Source organism: Typha latifolia, chromosome 11 (assembly GCF_019914945.1).
Source record: "Typha latifolia isolate L0001 chromosome 11, TyphaL0001v2, whole genome shotgun sequence".
Lineage (NCBI taxonomy): Eukaryota > Viridiplantae > Streptophyta > Magnoliopsida > Poales > Typhaceae > Typha > Typha latifolia.
The window spans coordinates 9,326,522-9,344,987 of record NC_133096.1 but is presented as its reverse complement, the minus strand read 5'-3'; the positions used below and the strand labels follow the sequence as shown (position 1 = coordinate 9,344,987).

The 18,466-nt window shown below is 39.4% G+C and overlaps 5 protein-coding genes across 5 annotated transcripts; 3 read left to right on the top strand and 2 right to left on the bottom strand.

The window, feature by feature from the left end:
- The first annotated feature begins 686 nt into the window (after window positions 1-686).
- On the top strand, window positions 687-1,034 carry LOC140797181 (uncharacterized). The gene has a single exon (XM_073150458.1). It carries the CDS (start codon window positions 687-689, stop codon window positions 1,032-1,034), a length of 348 nt encoding a protein of 115 aa, XP_073006559.1.
- Window positions 1,035-1,644: 610 nt separating this feature from the next.
- Window positions 1,645-5,086, bottom strand: LOC140798027 (uncharacterized). Its single transcript, XM_073151747.1, has 3 exons — window positions 4,311-5,086; window positions 3,693-4,233; window positions 1,645-1,982 (listed from the first exon to the last, which is right to left on the bottom strand). Exons 1-3 carry the CDS (start codon window positions 4,934-4,936, stop codon window positions 1,821-1,823), a joined length of 1,329 nt encoding a protein of 442 aa, XP_073007848.1. The 5' UTR covers window positions 4,937-5,086; the 3' UTR covers window positions 1,645-1,820.
- A 136-nt stretch (window positions 5,087-5,222) lies between these two features.
- Window positions 5,223-10,230, top strand: LOC140797644 (beclin-1-like protein). The gene is made up of 10 exons (XM_073151252.1): window positions 5,223-5,469; window positions 5,748-6,103; window positions 6,204-6,374; window positions 6,846-6,970; window positions 7,087-7,135; window positions 7,339-7,497; window positions 7,777-7,862; window positions 8,139-8,210; window positions 8,940-9,089; window positions 9,703-10,230. The coding sequence occupies exons 1-10, from the start codon at window positions 5,316-5,318 to the stop codon at window positions 9,926-9,928; spliced, it is 1,548 nt and encodes a 515-aa protein (XP_073007353.1). The 5' UTR covers window positions 5,223-5,315; the 3' UTR covers window positions 9,929-10,230.
- A 391-nt stretch (window positions 10,231-10,621) lies between these two features.
- On the top strand, window positions 10,622-13,830 carry LOC140797642 (large ribosomal subunit protein eL33w-like). Its single transcript, XM_073151248.1, has 5 exons — window positions 10,622-10,760; window positions 10,859-10,894; window positions 10,986-11,214; window positions 11,321-11,363; window positions 13,642-13,830. The coding sequence occupies exons 1-4, from the start codon at window positions 10,729-10,731 to the stop codon at window positions 11,360-11,362; spliced, it is 339 nt and encodes a 112-aa protein (XP_073007349.1). The 5' UTR covers window positions 10,622-10,728; the 3' UTR covers window position 11,363; window positions 13,642-13,830.
- Window positions 13,831-15,644: 1,814 nt separating this feature from the next.
- Window positions 15,645-18,178, bottom strand: LOC140797639 (probable protein phosphatase 2C 8). The gene is made up of 3 exons (XM_073151245.1): window positions 17,284-18,178; window positions 16,795-16,900; window positions 15,645-16,149 (listed from the first exon to the last, which is right to left on the bottom strand). The coding sequence occupies exons 1-3, from the start codon at window positions 17,899-17,901 to the stop codon at window positions 15,845-15,847; spliced, it is 1,029 nt and encodes a 342-aa protein (XP_073007346.1). The 5' UTR covers window positions 17,902-18,178; the 3' UTR covers window positions 15,645-15,844.
- Window positions 18,179-18,466: the final 288 nt, after the last annotated feature.

The window sequence follows — 18,466 nt, the reverse complement described above, 5'->3', positions numbered from 1 at the left end:
ACATACTTATGTGGACCACTACATAGTCAACAAAGTCAATCATTCTTGTGATTTCCATCTAGAAATCTCCAAATATAAATCGACTAAAAATTTGTCTCTAAGCCTAGGTGTTGGATTAAAGACTAGACTTGTACTAGAGAAACGCGCATAAGTCAACATAGGCACCATTGCTAGACTAAGAATGATTCCAAAGGAGTTAAAAACTTCAAGACTATATATCAGGTTGCAAATTTCTCACGAATAAAATAAAAACATAAACTAAATTAGTTTTTTTTTTTTTTGGCTAGAATTTATTAATAAAGCTTAGAAATACTTGTAATATTTAGGAGATAGATTCAAAATGAGTGATTCTTATTTCTTAGGGTCAGTCAATTAAGCAACCGTTATCGCTGTCAATGAGGCATTATTCTCCCTTTTTCTAATTCTCTATCTATTTTATAAATTCGCATCGTCCTTGACGGTCCAGCTCTTTACGTGGGCATAAAAACCTTCATCGTGTCCGTCAGAAGTCCATGCATTGACGAGCCTCTCGATCTTTGTTACAAGTAGTCCCATTCATAAATCCTCCTACAACTCTCCTACTATATTAACTACAAAGCACCCACTTAGTTCCTTACCATCTTAGTTATATAGATCACATTTCTAGCCATTCTCTCATCTCTCTCTCTCTCTCTCTCTCTCGCTCAATGGGTAATTGTTTCACTCATGAGCATAAGAGGCTCAAACGTAAATCTAGCAGCTGTGTGTTTCCGATGGAGGTCGTCGACAAGCCGCCGCCTCGTTTGGAGGAGCCACCGGAGCATTACTCAGTTGAAGAGATCAGAGATAAGGGTATTATAAGAGTGAAGATGGTGATGAACAAGACTGAGGCAGCTCAACTACTCTCTAAGCTCTCTGGCAGCTCTAAAGAAAAAACTATAGAGCGTATTCTGAGAGAGCTGGGAAGAGGTAATGGTTGTCCTCGAAGCTCGACGACGGTGATTACCGGTGGCGACCCATGGCGACCGGCACTTGAGGGCATTCCTGAGAATTAAGTGAGATAGTAATCAGTTTATACATTTCTTATCACAAAAGAAAAGGTCTACTAATTTACACACATTTTGTATGTAGTTAGATGTTCATGAGAAGATTATTTCAGTAGTAAGTTTAGGGAAGTACGTATTGCTCTACTTGCCTTGATATACTTGCAAGTTGCAAACGGTTTGTGTATTCCCAACTGAGAGATGGGAAATAATAAGCATGACCCAGTTTGTGAGAATTTCATACATCCTATGTACCGTTATGCACTTAGTATAACTCGATTGGCTGCTAGATTACTAAAGGTTCTTTTGTTTTCTTTTTCTTTTTTCTTTCTTGCCTATAGTAAGTTCAATATACAATTGAATCAGATAAGCTTACGTCAATTACTCCAAAAATATGATATGATATCATGATCTATAACATGACAATAAAAGAACACGGAAATCATTCCATAAACATCTTGAGAACGGCGGTTGAGATCTAACGACAGAAGCATACACTGGAGCAAAAGGTTTCATAGAACATCGGAAGAGCAGAAATGCCAGCACGACATACAGATTAACAGATGTTCCGAGATGTTTGAGCAAGTCAACGGTCAGTTGCTAGCATACAATCCAACATTCGTACCATCTAATATTACTGCATTATGCGATGCTTCGCGCTCAGAAATTACAATATATGTCAAATTTGTTCTAAAGCATCTTACAAGAACAGAATCGAGCAAATATCTAAAGTACATATAAATCTCTAACACTTGATTACATGATTGGGAATGCATCAGAGGTGTCTGGAACTGAGAATTATTTTCCTCCAGATACAGGCCTAGCAAGAACCTTCTTTGGTAATTTCTCCAGGGGAGTTGTTTTCAGCAGGAAAAGCCTTGAAGCACGCTCTTGCAATGTTCCACCGCATTTTAATCCATGTGCCTGCAGTTCATCTTTGAGCCTCTCCAAGCCAAGAACCTAAATATCACAATAGAGATGAGGCACTTGATGAGTTCATAATAGGTGCAGCACACAATGGTATAAAAAAAATAAAATTTGACTACTACATATCATGAAAAGAGTTTCATAGGATGCAACAGCGGAGGTTTGTGAGGCACATGCTAGGTAACAGGAGAATGTGTTCCATATCTACAAACATTTAACATATGACCAAACAGCATTTGATATTTACCAGCAATGCAGTTGGAACAGACCCACCAAAGACAGATTTCTGGATCAACACAAGAAGTCTATCAAAGAGAGAAATCCAGACGGGAAACTCCTAAGACATAATGCAGATCAACACATATGATTGTGGCCCCTCACCTCCCGCACAGCAAAAATCCAACCTGATCATACATGTGAACAACCATCTCCAGCCCTCTCCTTCACCACACCTTCATGCTCTGTCCTTCCCTTTGCCTAAAATCTACTTGCCCCCCCCCAACTCTCCCAAATAAAAATATCCAACACGATCATATGTGTGAACAACCCTCACCAACCCTTTCCTTCACCACACCTTCATGCTCTGTCTTCCTTTGCCTAACAACTATTTCAAATATCTCCTCTTCCAAAACCATCTACTGTTTTCCACACCTGTCCTCGCTTTCTTCCGTCAATCTCTGATGAGAATCTTGCAGTAATACTCTCATTTAGCTTAAATATCACTTAAGAGGGGATTCTAGGATAACATAAAAGAACAAAACAGTTTGCAAATAACAATAACATATTCCATCATACTGTTTTCTCCCACACCTATCCTCGCTTTCTTCTGTCAATCTCTTATGAGATTCTTGCAGTAATGCTTTCATTTAGCTTAAATATTACTTAGGAGGAGATTCTAGGATAACATAAAAGAACAAAACAATTTGCCAGTAACAATAACATAGGGCGTTTCCTGCAGTTTAAAAATGTACAGGATCATATACAAATTCCCTCACTCTTCACTGCTTTCACTTCGGCATGTGTGCATTTGTTAGGTAAGTGGGAGAGTGTGCGGTTATACTACTGTCCTGAAATAGCAGTACAGCCAGCGATATCATGATTTCCTAAGAACAAATATCAGTGAAGTAAATGTTTTTTTTTTCACTTTTACCTCAGATAAGCATTTGATGAAACAAATATTCAATCCTACAGTGTAATTTCAGTACTTCTCTGCAAAGTCCCCAATGCCAACTCCATTCTAATAACAGATACTGTTGTGCATTAAATTTACTAAGAGCATAATAGTTACCAATTCACATGGTTCCTTTCAGAGACTGTTACACTGAGAGAGGGGAAGAAAATTCAATAACATTGTAAGCCTTTGACCACATTGTAATGAGTTTCAACCCTCGAATCATTTAAAAAGATTACAAATGTTTTTTTTTAAAGAAAAAACACCATGAGTATCATACATTCATACTATGTCTGAGCTTTCGCTGCAAAAGATGATAGTTCACAACATTTTGCTATTCAAAAGATTGTAACAAGTTATAATTCCTAAGGTTGATTGAAAACATTTTTAGCGATCCAACCCACTAAACTCTTTACTGCACACTGATAAAGCTTAGACAAAAGGCTACTATAGCTAGCAGATATCTACAATATTTCAATGCTACCTTTCCAGGCAATCCTAATCTAGAACAACTATTCACAACAATATACAAGGGAATGAAGTAATTCACAAAAGAACGATATACAACATACCTCCAATTCTGCGGATGAATTGTACTTATCCAGGCTAAATGGCTCCTCCAACCTTGAAAGACTGATGTCCTCCACAACTTCTTCTGCTGTACCCACTTCATGTTTTTTATCAAGCAGTTCAGTTGGGATGACACTCTCCATCTCCGACTGCACATTATTTGACTCTGGCACTCCTTCCAAACTAGGAACCAAACTATTTTGAGCACCAACTTCTTCTGGAATATGTGTTTCAACTTCAACACTGGCATCTGATTCTGGATTATTATCTCCACTTCCAGAACCCTCGCTCGAAGATTGAACAACACAAGTTCCATTAGTTTCCTCCAAATTGCTCCGCTCAGACACCGCACCTGAAGATTCTCCATCCGATCGAGAATCAGAAGCCGAACCAAGATCTGAACTCCCCTCCTCAATCTTATGCAACCCATTAGAACAATTACCCTCATCAAGCACTACAGATTTCTCATCCCCACCATCATTTTCCTCGTTGTCATCGTCATCTTCATCGCTATCACTTTCCTCCACCTTTTTCTTTCCCAACCTGGAGGAACGAATCAGATCACCATAGATTCATATGAAATTTCGCATGGTATTGACGGAAGAATCCTAAAAACTCACCAAATCTTCAAGCGCTTCGAAGATTTCCCGGAGCCCGGTAAGATTTTCCTCTTAGAATCTTTGTATAGCTCGAAAGATTGCCGGACTGACTCCTCCACCTCCCCAACGCAGCGCTCGGCGTCCTGCTTATACTTCTCGAGGTACTTATCCACCCCGGACGAGGAGCTCTTCTTCACCTCTTTCGCCTTTTTCTTCAAGAACTGCTGCGCAAGTTTTTCCAGCTGGCGATCCTCAGCCTCCGCCTTCCACTCCTCGAGCCTCTTCTCTGCGTTGACGTGGCGGAGGCGGCGACCGCTCATGTCGCGGCAAGCGTCGAAGTTGTTCGTCTTCTTCTGCCCCGCCTTAGTGGCGGCGCCACGGAGTAGGGAGCCGAACCCGCCCTTGCCGCCGCGGAGCCGGAGGAGGAGGGAGCACGACGGGAACAGAAGGTCGTCCGAGGAGGCGTGGATAAGGGTTTCGTCGCATATATCGTGGCGGCCGGAGACGAGGCGGAGGGATTGGAACGGAATTCGGGTTCTGGCAGCGAGGGCGAGCTTTAGGGTTTCGCCAGAGACGGTGGGGGAGGGGATTTGAAGGCAGTGAGTTTTGCCGTCGAGGAGCTTGACGAGGATTTGGTAGACCGCCATTTCTAGGATTTGAAGGTGATCGAACTCGATCGCTTCTGTCTGCTTTCGCGAATGATCGAGGAGGGAGGAGGGAGGAGGAAGGAGGAAAAGGGGCGAGAGATAGAATGACGCATGGTATATGTAAAGTTTTATTTATGCGGTCGAAGTGTTACCGAATTCAGATACGGTTCAAAATATATCCGGATCCGATGAGTTTGGATACGCTGTAGCCTGTAGGACATAGAGTGTAAGCGGATCCAAATGAACCCATTTTTTAGTAGACCCTGCTCCGATTACTTCGGATATTACCGTAATCCGAACGTATCCATTTTAGAGCCGAACTCTCCCTCTCGCTCTCCACGATTCGAGTCTAAATTGGGGAAATCTAGGCATAGAGTCGATGAAGGACGAAGGTGGAGGAGATAAGGGGAAGACCTCCTTCCCTTTAGATCCCAATCTCCCGAGATGGGTTTGCCAGAACTGCCGCCACGCCTTATGCGTCGTTGGAGTCGAATCCTATGCCGAAAAGTTCTTCAACGATCCCTCCCGATCCGGTTAGGATTTCTCTTCTTTGTTCTCAGTCTATTCTCCTTTTTTCAGTTACTAATCGATCCTCCTATTTGATCCGTGTCATATGTACCAAATCATCATTTAATTAGCCTGCAAGCAATTGATTTTTTTTTATATTTATTAGTAGGTTTCAGAAGAATTGCCGGAGGTTGATCAGAATAATCTTATTCTCGTTTTTTATGCTCTTATTTGAATTTCTACCGGAGGAACAGTGAAAATGGTATTCACAATCTTGATGTTTTTTCGTTGTGTATGTATGCAGGGATGCAGGCCTCTTCGATCCAGGCCAATGCCTTGGGATCTAGTAGAATGGAAAACTCTTTCGTAGTGTTGTCAAGACATAAACCGCAGGGTCCTGGGGTACCTCCCCGGCCACGGAGTGCGTTTCCACAACCGGAAGCCAGCCAGTCTGCAAAAGCGATGGAGGAGTCATATGTTGTGTTGCCACCTGCCGCTGCTTCCATGTACAAGGGGGAGTCCACCTCTGAGGGTGTTGGGTTGCAATCTCCGGCTCGCAGTGCAAGCCCGAGTAGTCAGTTGCATGCAAACAATGCTGGGTTCCACTCTAGTGTGACTGTTTTGAAACGAGCGTTTGAGATTGCCACTTCCCAGACACAGGTAAAGATGGTAGCTCATTTTTGTAGCTATCTTGCTTTTTAAAATATAATAATGGAGATATAATTTGAATCCTCACATTTTAAGGCACTTTCTCTTGTAGGTTGAGCAACCTCTTTGTCTGGAGTGCATGAGGGTGTTGTCTGATAAACTGGATAGGGAGGTTGAAGATGTTAATAGAGACATCAAGGCTTACGAAGCATGCCTTCAACGCGCGGAGTTGGAATCTTACAACGTTCTAAGTGAGGCCGACTTCATGAAGGAGAAAGAGAAGGTACCAGTTTCTTAGATAATGCTTACCTTATTAAAACAGTTAATTCATTCAGTTCTCTGTGTGAAGCTAAACAAGGTGCAAATAATTAGAGCCAAATGCCAGAATTTGACTTCAAAAACTCCAAATTCAAAGAAAATGGGTGAGACAATACTGTGAAGCATTAATTTGGAAATCTGAAATTTCAGGCATGGAAGCAAAGATGATTGCCTATTCTAGAGATGTTTAACCATTCTTTCTATTCCCTTAGTAATTGGTGAATTAAGTTTGAATCTAATTTGTGATGATTGAGATTCTAATGCTTAATGGTCAATGAAGAGTTACCTCTTGCTTTCCATTTGGTTAATTGGTTGGTTTGTTGAATGACATGATTCTGTTGGAAAGTGGTCTTCTTTTTTGAGTTGTACTTTGGTAGCTTTGATAACATAACAAATCTTCAACATTTTCTTTTCTGAATGTTTCTTCTATTACCAGATTGAGGAAGAAGAAAGAAAACTTCAAGCTGCAATTGGAGAAGCCGAGAAGCAGTATTCAGAAGTCAATGTCGAGATGAAAGAGCTTGAAAAGAAATCCAAGCTCTTTAAAGAGTTGGAGGAACGGTGGGTAGTCCAATCTTCTTATCAATGCGTTGGTTGTAGATTCATTCAGAAGTCAGTTATGTCATTTTATCTTATTTAATCTGCAAAAAGTTTCACAATAAATTCCTTTAAATCAGGTATTGGCATGAATTCAACAATTTCCAATTTCAGCTGACCTCTCATCAGGTACTTCTATATAACTTATTATTATTTTCCTGTTTCTCAAGACTTTTTCTAGCATACCTTTACTTCCCATAATGTCTCTATGCCCTCGTAACCACAGCTCATGTGATACAATAAATTTATTGCTGATCGAGTTCTTGTTTGCTACTTTATTATCATCATTCCTCACTGTAAGGTGACTGTCTTTTCTATTCATTAAATTTCAGGAAGAGAGAGATGCTATTTTGGCTAAGATAGAGGTTTCCCAAGCACATCTGGAACTGCTAAAGCGAACCAATGTGCTAAATGATGCATTCTTCATTTGGCATGATGGAGAATTTGGAACTATAAATAATTTCCGACTTGGTCGCCTTCCTAAGATACCGGTATTTTGGGCAACTTGGGGCATAGGCCTTATCTATTAATCCCTTTCTCATGATCAAGTTTCTTCGCTCATTTTTTTATCCACTTAATGACTTCAAATGTGATGTGAGAGTTGTTGGACTTTGGAGGAGAAGAAGTGGAGCAAGAAAACACATGATTGAGCAAAATCTACTTTTTCCTCCATATTTTCTCTGTTGTTAGATGTTTGGCTGACCTCTTTTTTTAATCTTCTAGGCCCTAGTAGAAAGAGTAAATCTCTATTGTTGTTGTTATTGCTGTAGGTTGACTGGGATGAGATAAATGCTGCTTGGGGTCAGGCATGTCTTCTTCTGCATACTATGGCTCAATATTTTCGCCCAAAATTCCCGTATCCCTGAACTGAATTCACATTTGCTTGCTGCCATTTACTTATGGTCACTGACTCACTGTGCATTGCAAATACTTTGCCTGCTAGTATAGTTCATCTTTTGTTTTTTTCCTGATGAATCAAATATTTTCTTGTTTGGAAGTTCCTTTTGAAGTTACGTGTGTTTGTGAGTTTACCAGACTTGTTTTCTGCGTGTTCATCATTTCAAGGTCATGTATATAGCAAATTGAATTTCTTCTACAATATGGTATTTGTATTCTTAATTCTTTTCGTTAGATATCGAATTAAGATTCTTCCAATGGGAAGCTACCCACGAATTATGGACAGCAACAACAATACATATGAACTGTAAGTTCTCTTTCAATATCTTTCTACTCATATTATTTAAAGTTTTTTTAGTAACTTAAAAGCTAAGTTCTGTTCCTACATATGAACTTTTCTTTATTTGATCAACTTTGATCTCTTACTCAAATCAATCTGAACTGATGTAAACCACTTTATCTGTCAAATTAGTAAATTCTTTCTCTGTACCTGCATTTCGTGTTCTTGTTATTAGAATATAAATATATACATATATGATGTCATTCATCTATGCTGAAGGCTTGAAGCAAAGGTGTCATTTTCTGAATTTTGGATATAAGGGTATTCTCCGCGACAATCATTTTAACATATGATGTGATTAGTGTGCAGCACTTAAGAAAGATATGAATAAATAAGTTGTGACCATCAACTGTCTTGTCTAAAGTCCAAGAAAAGTAAGCATTGGTTGAGAGGATGAAGTTGATATTGCACTATCTAAGAATGTTTTTGTTGACATGAACAGAGATAATTCATATTGAAGTTCTCTCTCTCTCTCTCTCAACTTTTTAGTATGATTCTCTTCGAGATATTGAAGTTTAGCACTATTCTTTGTTCTTATTTTTTGCTTTTATTTACCTGATCAGATGGAGCTTTTATTTGATATTTTTTCCTCTTTTGAAACATTTTTTGATGTATTTTCCATTGTTATGAGAAAAGAGAGGTATGTTCAATTCTCAATTTATTAATTTAAGAGTTCGTCTCTTCTTAATTCTCCAGGTTTGGTCCTGTAAATCTATTTTGGAGCACTCGATATGACAAAGCAATGACACTGTTTTTGACATGTCTGAAAGAGTTTGCCGAGTTTGCAAGTTTGAGGGATCAAGAACATAATATACCACTAGACAAGTGTTTCAAACTCCCTTACAAGTGAGAACTCTTAACTTGGTATTCTCATAAATTTTTTCCTTAAAGAAGTTGCAGTGTTGCAAGTCCTATGATTTACACATCCAGACTCGAATAGTTTTTTTTCTTTTTATAAAATAAAAAACCTTTTTTATTTGTTCTGTAATATTTTCCTGCTTATTAACCTGTGTTATTACTATAATATTGGGGTTGGCAGTAAAGTATATTCCATGGAGGTCAAATACATTTGATGTAGGTTTAGCCGTATAGGGTACCATGGGTACTCAGTAGAAGATGAAAACAAGAAAATCTTAATTTTGTTTATGGGCTCTTATCTACCTTGTCAAGCATATTCTCTAATATCCCGTCTCTGAAATTCCTTAAAAGTGAGAAAATTTTCTGGACCACGACATTTGCCTTCTACAAAAGCTTAGTACTTCTCCTTTTCCTAACATATTCTTTATTATTCTGACTGGTAATATGTGGGCTAGCTGTTTGAGAGATATTGAACTTTTGCTGAAAAAATGTTTCAATTGTACAGGGAAGATTTAGAGTTGTAACTTGCAACTGTGGAAAATTATCCTTTTGCTATGTTCCTATTTATCATATCACTAAGGCCAGAATTTTGTTTCTTTAGGATTGAGAATGATAAAGTGGAGAGCTACACAATCACCCAAAGTTTCAATAAGCAGGAGAATTGGACGAAGGCCCTAAAGTATACCCTGTGCAATTTGAAGTGGGTGTTGTACTGGTTTGTTGGCAATACTAACTTTCAGCCACTTTCTGCAACGACTTCTTCTCCCAGTGATGTTTCATTGCTTGGGCCATTGAACACAAAGCAAGCTACTGACCGTAGGAGCTGATTGAAGTTGGAAACGATTTGATGGAGTTATGAGCTTATATTAGATGAAATATCCTGATCTACGCATGTACATAGAGGAGAGGGACTAGAGTTTCCTCTAATTTGCTGTACAGTTACTAGAGTTTCCTCTAAATTCCCTTGTTGCTGTAGTTTTAAGTCAACTACAGCAGGTTCTGCTACTCTTTCTTTTTCTTTGTGCATAAACTCGAGCAGCAGTGATAAGCCTCAAGTTCTTCTTGTACACGAGTTGCAGGAACAATTTAATCCCTTAATGCTAAAATAACTGCACTTATGTCTCCAAAAGGTAAAAGTAAAATGTATATCTAGATTAGATGTAATTATTCACTGTACTCTTCAGTATGCAGCAAACAGATTGTATGAAAAAATAAACTACAACAATAGGGAAGAAATTTTTGGGAATTCTAAAACGGGCTTTTACAATTTAATACGCATTAATTATAAATAAATAAATATATATATATATATTCAATTTTATATGATAAATTAGAAAGTTAAATATAATTAAATTGCAAAATGTAAAATATTTATACATGAAAAAATTCTAAACAATGTGATGAAATATCGATATTTGAAAATTTCACAGTTTTTTCGAATTATATAACCATTTAACTATATATAAATAAATCAATCACTATTAAAAAAAATTATCTATCACGAGAAGCGATCGAGACCGTCGGATTCACGAACCCCTTCCCTATTTATTCAACGTCCGCAACAGCATTAGGGTTTCTCGCTGCCGGCATCCCATTCGCGCGTAGCCCCTAAACCCTCTTGGCTACAATGGTGAAGGGAAGGCAAGGCGAACGCGTGAGGTCAGATCCATCTCTCTTCCCCCGAAATTTAAGCTTTTATAAACCCTAATCCTCTCTCTCTCTCGCCGTCATCTTATTCATATCCAATTCAATTGCAGGCTCTACGTCCGCGGTACAATCCTCGGATACAAGAGGTAATTTGATATCCTTCTTTCGTTGCGATTTTCCTCATTTTGTTCCATTTTTAGATCGTTTACTGAGTTCTATATGGTTGGATTGGATTAGATCGAAGTCGAACCAGTATGAGACCACATCCCTTGTTCAAATCGAGGGAGTAAACACCAAGGAGGAGGTCGCGTGGTACTGCGGCAAGAGGGTGGCGTACATCTACAAGGCGAAGACGAAGTCGGACGGAAGCCGCTACCGTTGCATGTGGGGCAAGGTTGCTCGCCCACATGGTAACAGTGGAGTCGTTCGTGCTAAGTTCAAGTCCAATCTCCCGCCTAGTTCTATGGTACAGATCTCGTACTCTTATCCTGTGCATTCATTTGGGATCAGATCCTTGGATTGAGTAGGCTCTCGTGGTGTTTGGTTATGACTTGATTTGTTGGGTGTTGCAGGGTGGCAAGATTAGAGTCTTCATGTATCCGAGCAATATTTGAGGTAAGATTCTATTATTTTCAGAATGCTGTAATAGGGCTACAGATTTTATTTTTATTTATGATGCATCTACTGTTTGATTAGCTTAAGAGTAGGACTGCGTGCAACTGTGATATCACTAAAGAAACTGTAGAAAAGACCGGAATTTGTGGATTAACTTTTATAGAATGAGATGGTGGCTCAGGAAACAAATTGTGAATGCTTGTCTCTCTGGTGCATATCACTACATAAAAGAGAACTGTGGACTAAGTTGAATTAACAGCATCAGTTTTGATGCGACAAGCAGTTTTTGGTGCAAAACATGTGTTATGTAGACTAAATGGACAACCATCAGGATTTAAAAAATTGCATACTTGAAATCTGAGATTCTAACTTACACTGTAGAGATCAAGGTTCAAAGTTTCAGTTTTGGTTTTGTCCATAGAAAAAAAAAACAAAATGTTTCGGAATTTCAATCAGTTTCAAGGTTTTGGATCGGAGATTGGGGTAAGAAAAATAATACTCTAGGAGAATGGACATCTAGAGGATTTAATTGGATCTTCAATTACCATCAAATGGCCTACATAGTGCTAATAAAGAAAGAAGGAAAGAAATAAGACAAGGGATAAAAAGATGGCTTGATGCTGTAGCTACAGCCCTACAGTACCACACAAATCCCTCTAAGTATTAGTGTTTTATTTCCATATATTATTAGACCTTTGAGGAATAAAAAATAAAATTATGCTTAAAAAGGAGAATCGTAGCCTAATTAGTGATATAAGATCATAGGATCCGTAGGATTAACATTATGATGAAAATTATTAGGTAATTAAAGAATTTTGGTACGTTTCACCTGAGTATTACTGAACCGCCTTCTCATTTCAGCTGAAACCCTGAAACTTTGACCGAAACGTTCTGGCTGAAGTCCCAGTTTCGACCAAGTTTTTAAGCCATGGTATAGATGATAAGGGGCCATTTATTTAATTTATCTATTATTCCCTTGTTATTTTGAGAAGGGCTTCATGCCATAAGGGGGGAGTTTTTGGTTGCTCTGAAGTACCTGCAGGTTCACTGCAGGGTCCCCGGTCTTTGGAGCCCAAAGAAAAGTACAGTGGTCTCATAGTACGGGGTTGTACTGTGGTTGAGATTCCTTTTGCCACTTTCTCTCACAGCCCCGCCTCCAAAAACCACAACACTTATTAAGTATTCAGATCCACTTTTCCAATATATGTCTTGAATTTTATCCATAGGAAGGAGCGCATTATTTCATATGCCTTGTATCTGTAGCTTTTGGAGGTTCCTTTTATTTTATCTTGCCATCTAATGTGTATATGAATGTAGCAGTAAGCTAAAAACAGTGCAAATCCTTGGTTTTTTACCAATAGACGTTGATTGTCAGTTAGACTTTGATTGCCAACTGACGATTTATGAGTAGAGTTGTATCGACAATGCTTTTGGATTGATATCCTTGATGCTGAAATAATTTGTTTTGATCTTGCTCAATTAATCTAAGAGTTGATCCCTAAGGCCTCATTTGGATGCTGGTTAGGGAATTTTCCTACTTTAGATTAAGAAATACTTTAGATTTGTGATCAAACATCACATTATCCCTACTCTAGATTAGAATCATTGATCATATTAGTTAAAATATTATTTCTTGCATTAAGCTCATTTATAATTTTACTTTTGATTTAACTAAAGTGGTTTTATGTCATCTCTCTCTCTCTCTCTCTCTCTCTCTCTCTCTCTCCATGTAATACTTGTAGGTATGCAATGCATACTTGGTATGAGTTATTTTGGAAAGAAAAGCTAGTTTAGCTCACTTTTCAGCTCAAATCAAAAGTTGTCGCTTAATTTTAATTATATTTTCTGACTGAGATAAGTAGGTGGTATAAAAGTGGATTTGTGACAAGATATGTGAAACAACTTTAGTCCAATTAAAAGTACAATTGTAATTGAACCTATGTGTGGAATAAGATTCATCCTAGCATTAAAAGTGTTTCTAATTTAAAGTGGGGATAATTTGATTACAAATCTAGGGTAGTGTTCTTTAACCTAGAATATGAAATTTCTCACCCACCATCCAAATGACGCTTAAGACATCGAAAAAAAGTTGGATCATAATAGTTTATTGGAACTGCAGAAATTGTTTGGAATCAAAAGAGGGGGTGCGACAAGAATTGAACTCACCGATATCTTATTATTTCATTGATCTGAGTTCTTATCTGATGTTTACTGAGATACTTGTACGACGACTTTCTTGGTTTTCTTTAATAATACATTTGATCGTTGTTATGTGCAGGTACCTCGCGGTAGAGTCACAATGTGGTGGAGATTTGACTGAAATGAGACCTTTTTTACAATTAGTGAAACTAGGAGCTTTTTAGTAATCTTAAGTTTTGTACCTTGTGGCTGCACTAACCAGGCATCTGGTTTTCAAATTTACTGGAGACCTTATAATGCATTATGTCAAGTTCCCTTTGTGTGCTCACTCTGCTAGCTCTAACTACTTAATATTAAGAATCTTCAAATCTCGACCTGGTAGTTTACTCCCTGAAAGTATGTAGTAATTGCTTACATAATTAACCACGGCAAGTGCAGGGTAGCTAGCGTCTTATTTGTGAGTTACTTGTCCAGAAATTTGGATCGTCTCAAGTGTGTTGCTTTTGAGATGAATATATAGGTTGGTTAGCTAAAATTTTCCAGAAATTTCTGGGGTGTTATTTGTCTCAATCATTTAAATATATAGGTCTATGGAATCTATTTTGCTCTACTCCAGTGGAGTCCTGGCAATGTATAGCCTCCAATTAACACGTTATATAGAAACAAACAGTATCCCGAAGATTATTCTAATAGTTATTCTTCTATCATGCAGAGTTGGGGCAAATCCCATTAATCCTTTGATTGCCGAGTTAGACAAATCTTCTTTAAAACAGGGCGTCATTATCACGTATTAGGATTAATCTCTTGATCATCCTTTAAGTAGTAGCCCGTGGCAGTCTTTTCAAAATGAAAACCTGTAACCCATGTCGTAGACCCTAAATCCGACATTGGGCGTGGGCCTAGCTGAATGTCTGGGCAAAAAGAGGGAGAAGTAGAAGATGGGGTACAAGGTGAGTCCGTGACTGCATGGACGAAGAAGATTTTTAGAGTTTTTTTAAGAGTTGGGTGTGCTTTTAAGTGTCGAGTTTGTGCTCGAGCTGCGAGTTTCGGGCTAAAGGGGGCAAACCAGATCCTAACCAAATGGGCTCTAGATCGAGATCAATTGAGTTTCATTTTTTTTTTCTAAAAGCAAAATTATTCGAGTGCTTGAACGGCTAGATGCGGATAAATAAAATATAACTCGAGGCATTTAAGTTTCAGTAGCCTTGTTGTTGCAGAGAACTAAACTTAAGTTTTCGTGGCTGAACTATTGACGAGAACTAAATATCGTCTTAAATTATCGTACAGTTAAACTGCTCTTTCAAACCATCGCATTAAGTTATTAATTGAACCGTGCAATTAAGTCAAAGTATCAAATTATTAAATAATTTTTTTCACAATAATTATTTGAGATTAAAATTGACCGTATAACCTCTTTAGTATTAGAAAATGTACCTACCAAATTTATTGTAGACGGTTGATAAGTCTTATCTTTTCAGCCCACCGAGAAGATTTATACTCTCTTTATCTTCGCGGTGGCAATGTTTTATTTAACCAGACATAAACCTGAAAGCTTGTAAATAGAGCTGAGTTTGATATAAATCAGATTCAAGCTAAACCACCTAAAACTAGTCATGTCATGTTTATTACTCAACTTTGTTTAACCTTATTATGACCCAACAAACATGTTATATACATAATAATTTAATTATAACCCAAATAGCTTAAGCCGTTTATACTCAATAATTTATTTATAACACACAAAAAATTAATACAAGAAAAAATTATTCCTAAAAAATAAATTATATCACTCGAACCAATTTAATAAATAAATCATATTGCATTACTTTGACCCAACAAACCCAGTTGCCACCCCAACGTTATTTTACTCCAACTAATTAGTCCGAAGTATCTGAAAGCAGTTCACGTTGTAAGATAAATACGAGAGACACCACGAAAAGCGACATTTTTCTTCCTAAATAACAGATTATTTCTTCACAATGATCGTGTAATTAAGCTGGATCGGTCGTTTTATCCATCTGACGAGGATAGAGTTACGTGCAAACACCTCCTCCGTTCAACTCAGCTTTCTTTTCTTTTCTTTTCTTTTTTGGCCCAATAAAAAAGGGATTTAGTCCGATACTTTTAACACTCTGAAAGCAATTCACGCTGTAAGATAAAATATATACGAGAGGTGATAATTTTTCCAGACAACGACAACTCGCCCACCTACCCACTCACCTCTCTCTCACGAGCTGCGTCATTTTCGATAGCTCTTCGTTACATAATAAGCATGCATTAATCCCCCTAATAACCCTACTAAACGTACTTGTTGACACCGAATCCTAATTAATTAGATATCCCTAATTAATCCTTGGTCTTCCCAACTCGACCACCACAACGCTTATATTATCTCTGCTACCTCGAGAGAGTGCGAGCTCGGCCAGTAAGGATGCAGCATCAGCTGCAGTGCAGCCATTCACTGCATCAGGGAAGAACTTGGCCGTCCGTCCACTCAGGCAATTCCTTGCAATCTTGCAAGCCACCTCGTTGCTCAGCACATCCCACAAGCCGTCACTTGCCAAGATGAGGAACTCGTCGCTGCTAGTCCTCTCAGTAATGGTGACTTCTGGCTCAGATGTTACGTATGGTTTCAGATAGTAGTCACCTGCAAGATGAAACTAGTTGTTGGTCATTCGTAAAAACGAATCTTTTATTCAAACTATTCTTAGGTCCATTTCAAATTTAAAAAAAAAAAAAAAAAACCATTAGTAGTTTTTTTTTTCATTTCGCGCGCATGATCACGGAAACAATAAATGAATGAATGATGTTGCAAAATCAAAAGTCAGTTTGGAGGGAGTGATTACTTCCCGCTAGTAGAGCATGTTTGATGTTTCCAACGTAAACAAAGATGCATATATATATATATATATATATATATATATATATATATACTAAATGTAATTTCTAATACATAAATTGCATGGCAAGAAAGGGCCGTACGTACGTAAGAGTAGGAAAGCTTATAAATATATAAAACTGCAAGTTGAATGTAATGATCTTTTGTTTCGTCTTTACATGCACAACTTGCAACAAAGATAAAAGTAAAGAACTTGTACGAAGATTATAAATAAGTTTGATAGAGTGGCTAGTATCGCATGCATATGTTGAGCTAAATAAGATTTTATATCATTAGAATATATATATATATATATATATATATATATATATATATATATATATATGTAAACTCGGACGTTAATATATATATTTTTACAACACAAAATAACGACATTTTTTTCAACCAACATACCTATTGATCTAGAAGTTGCAAGCACTCCCAGGACACGGAAACCATTCCAGTTGATAACTCTCCCTCCTGCTGCTTCCACTCGTTCCATCTCGTCAGGCCTATCGGGCTGCAATTTTATTAACTTCTACTCGTTATTATTATTTTTTTACAGTTTAAACCTCAACAATACCTTTTATTACGGCGTGTAAAATGCGAAACAAAACAAAAAACTAAACCAAAGAAAGAAAAGATGAGCTCTGCGATTGCTGATGAATAAATGTTATACTACGGAATGCCACGTCGGAGGGGGAAAGAAGAAGAAGAATAAAATCTTCTTCCAGCTTCGCAAACGTACAACCGATACGTGCGATTTTCTGTTCTTCAGAGGAAGAAGGCGACACGCGACTTTTGTGTTTTAAAAGTTATTATTAAATAGATTACGAGGGACCAAATCGAACATTCCTTTGGGCGTACGGGGATTTTAGAGCTTATTTATTTTTATTTTTTTACCTTGTGGTCGGACGACAGCGGTACGGCGACGCCGCCTCGCGAGAGCACCGCCCGCGAGTCACCGCAGTTGGCCACCACGATCCGCTGTCCGCCTACGACAACCACCACCGCGGTGGAACCCACCGTCCGATCTACCTCCCCCTCCGCCTCCACATCTTCTCCCACCTCCCAGTCCACCCGCGAGAAGCTCGCCTCCATCGCCTCCTTCCAGCGCCACCGCGGCTCCACCTCCGCTGACGCCGCTGCCATCCGCGCCATCTCCTCGGCCAACACCACGTGCATCCGCTCCCGGCACGCGTGCGCCACGCGAGACCCGCCGTGCCCGTCGTACACCCCGAAGAAGTCGTACCCGGGGCCAGGCCCCGCCGCCTCAAGAACCACCGCCACTGCGTCCTCCATCTCCCTCCGCCGCCCGATCACGGACACGGATCCGTAGGGAATCCGATCGGGTCCCACCCGCCCCGCCACGAGATTCGCGCCCCACTCCTCCTCCCCATTGCCGTTACGGAGCCGCTTGACGACGGCGTCGCGCCCGGATCCGGACTTGAGGCGGCGGAGCTCGAGGCGGGCGCGGCGGGCGGAGGAGAGAGACGGTATTTTTTCGGAAACGCCTTCCATTTTCTAATCCCCCCTTAGAAAGAGACCCTTCGTTCTCCTTTTTCGGCTACATGGGTTAGGGGAGCAGTGGACGAACGAGGCGAGGGCGTTTATTAATAGACCGGACACGTTTCCCTTCCGGAGGAGAGAGAAGGTCGCGAAGAAGGATTAATTAAAGAAGCGCCTCTTTTGCACATATCCCCCTTCAGGTATCACTTATTTGAATGAAAACCCATCGAGACGTTGTGCATCGTAGAAGAGTATCTGCTGCGTAAGTACAGACATTTATAGGGGGGGTAAAATGCAAAAGGGGAGGGAGCCATTAAAGAACTGAGCGGTGCCGTCCGGAAGCGGGGCACCTGGCACGGCATGAGTAGGCCTGTGGTGGGGCAGAGACGTGGACCAATGCTAGACTAGACGTGGACGGCTGAGATCACTCCACGGCTCCTGCGTGGTGTCGTGGATGCGTGGAGTTGGGATAGATGGAGGGAAAGAGAAAAGGAGGTTTGTCCCTTTGGGCGGTGGGACCTGAATTAGGACGATGACGTGGACAAAGGAGAAGGTTCCGGGCGGTCAATGGAGGTTT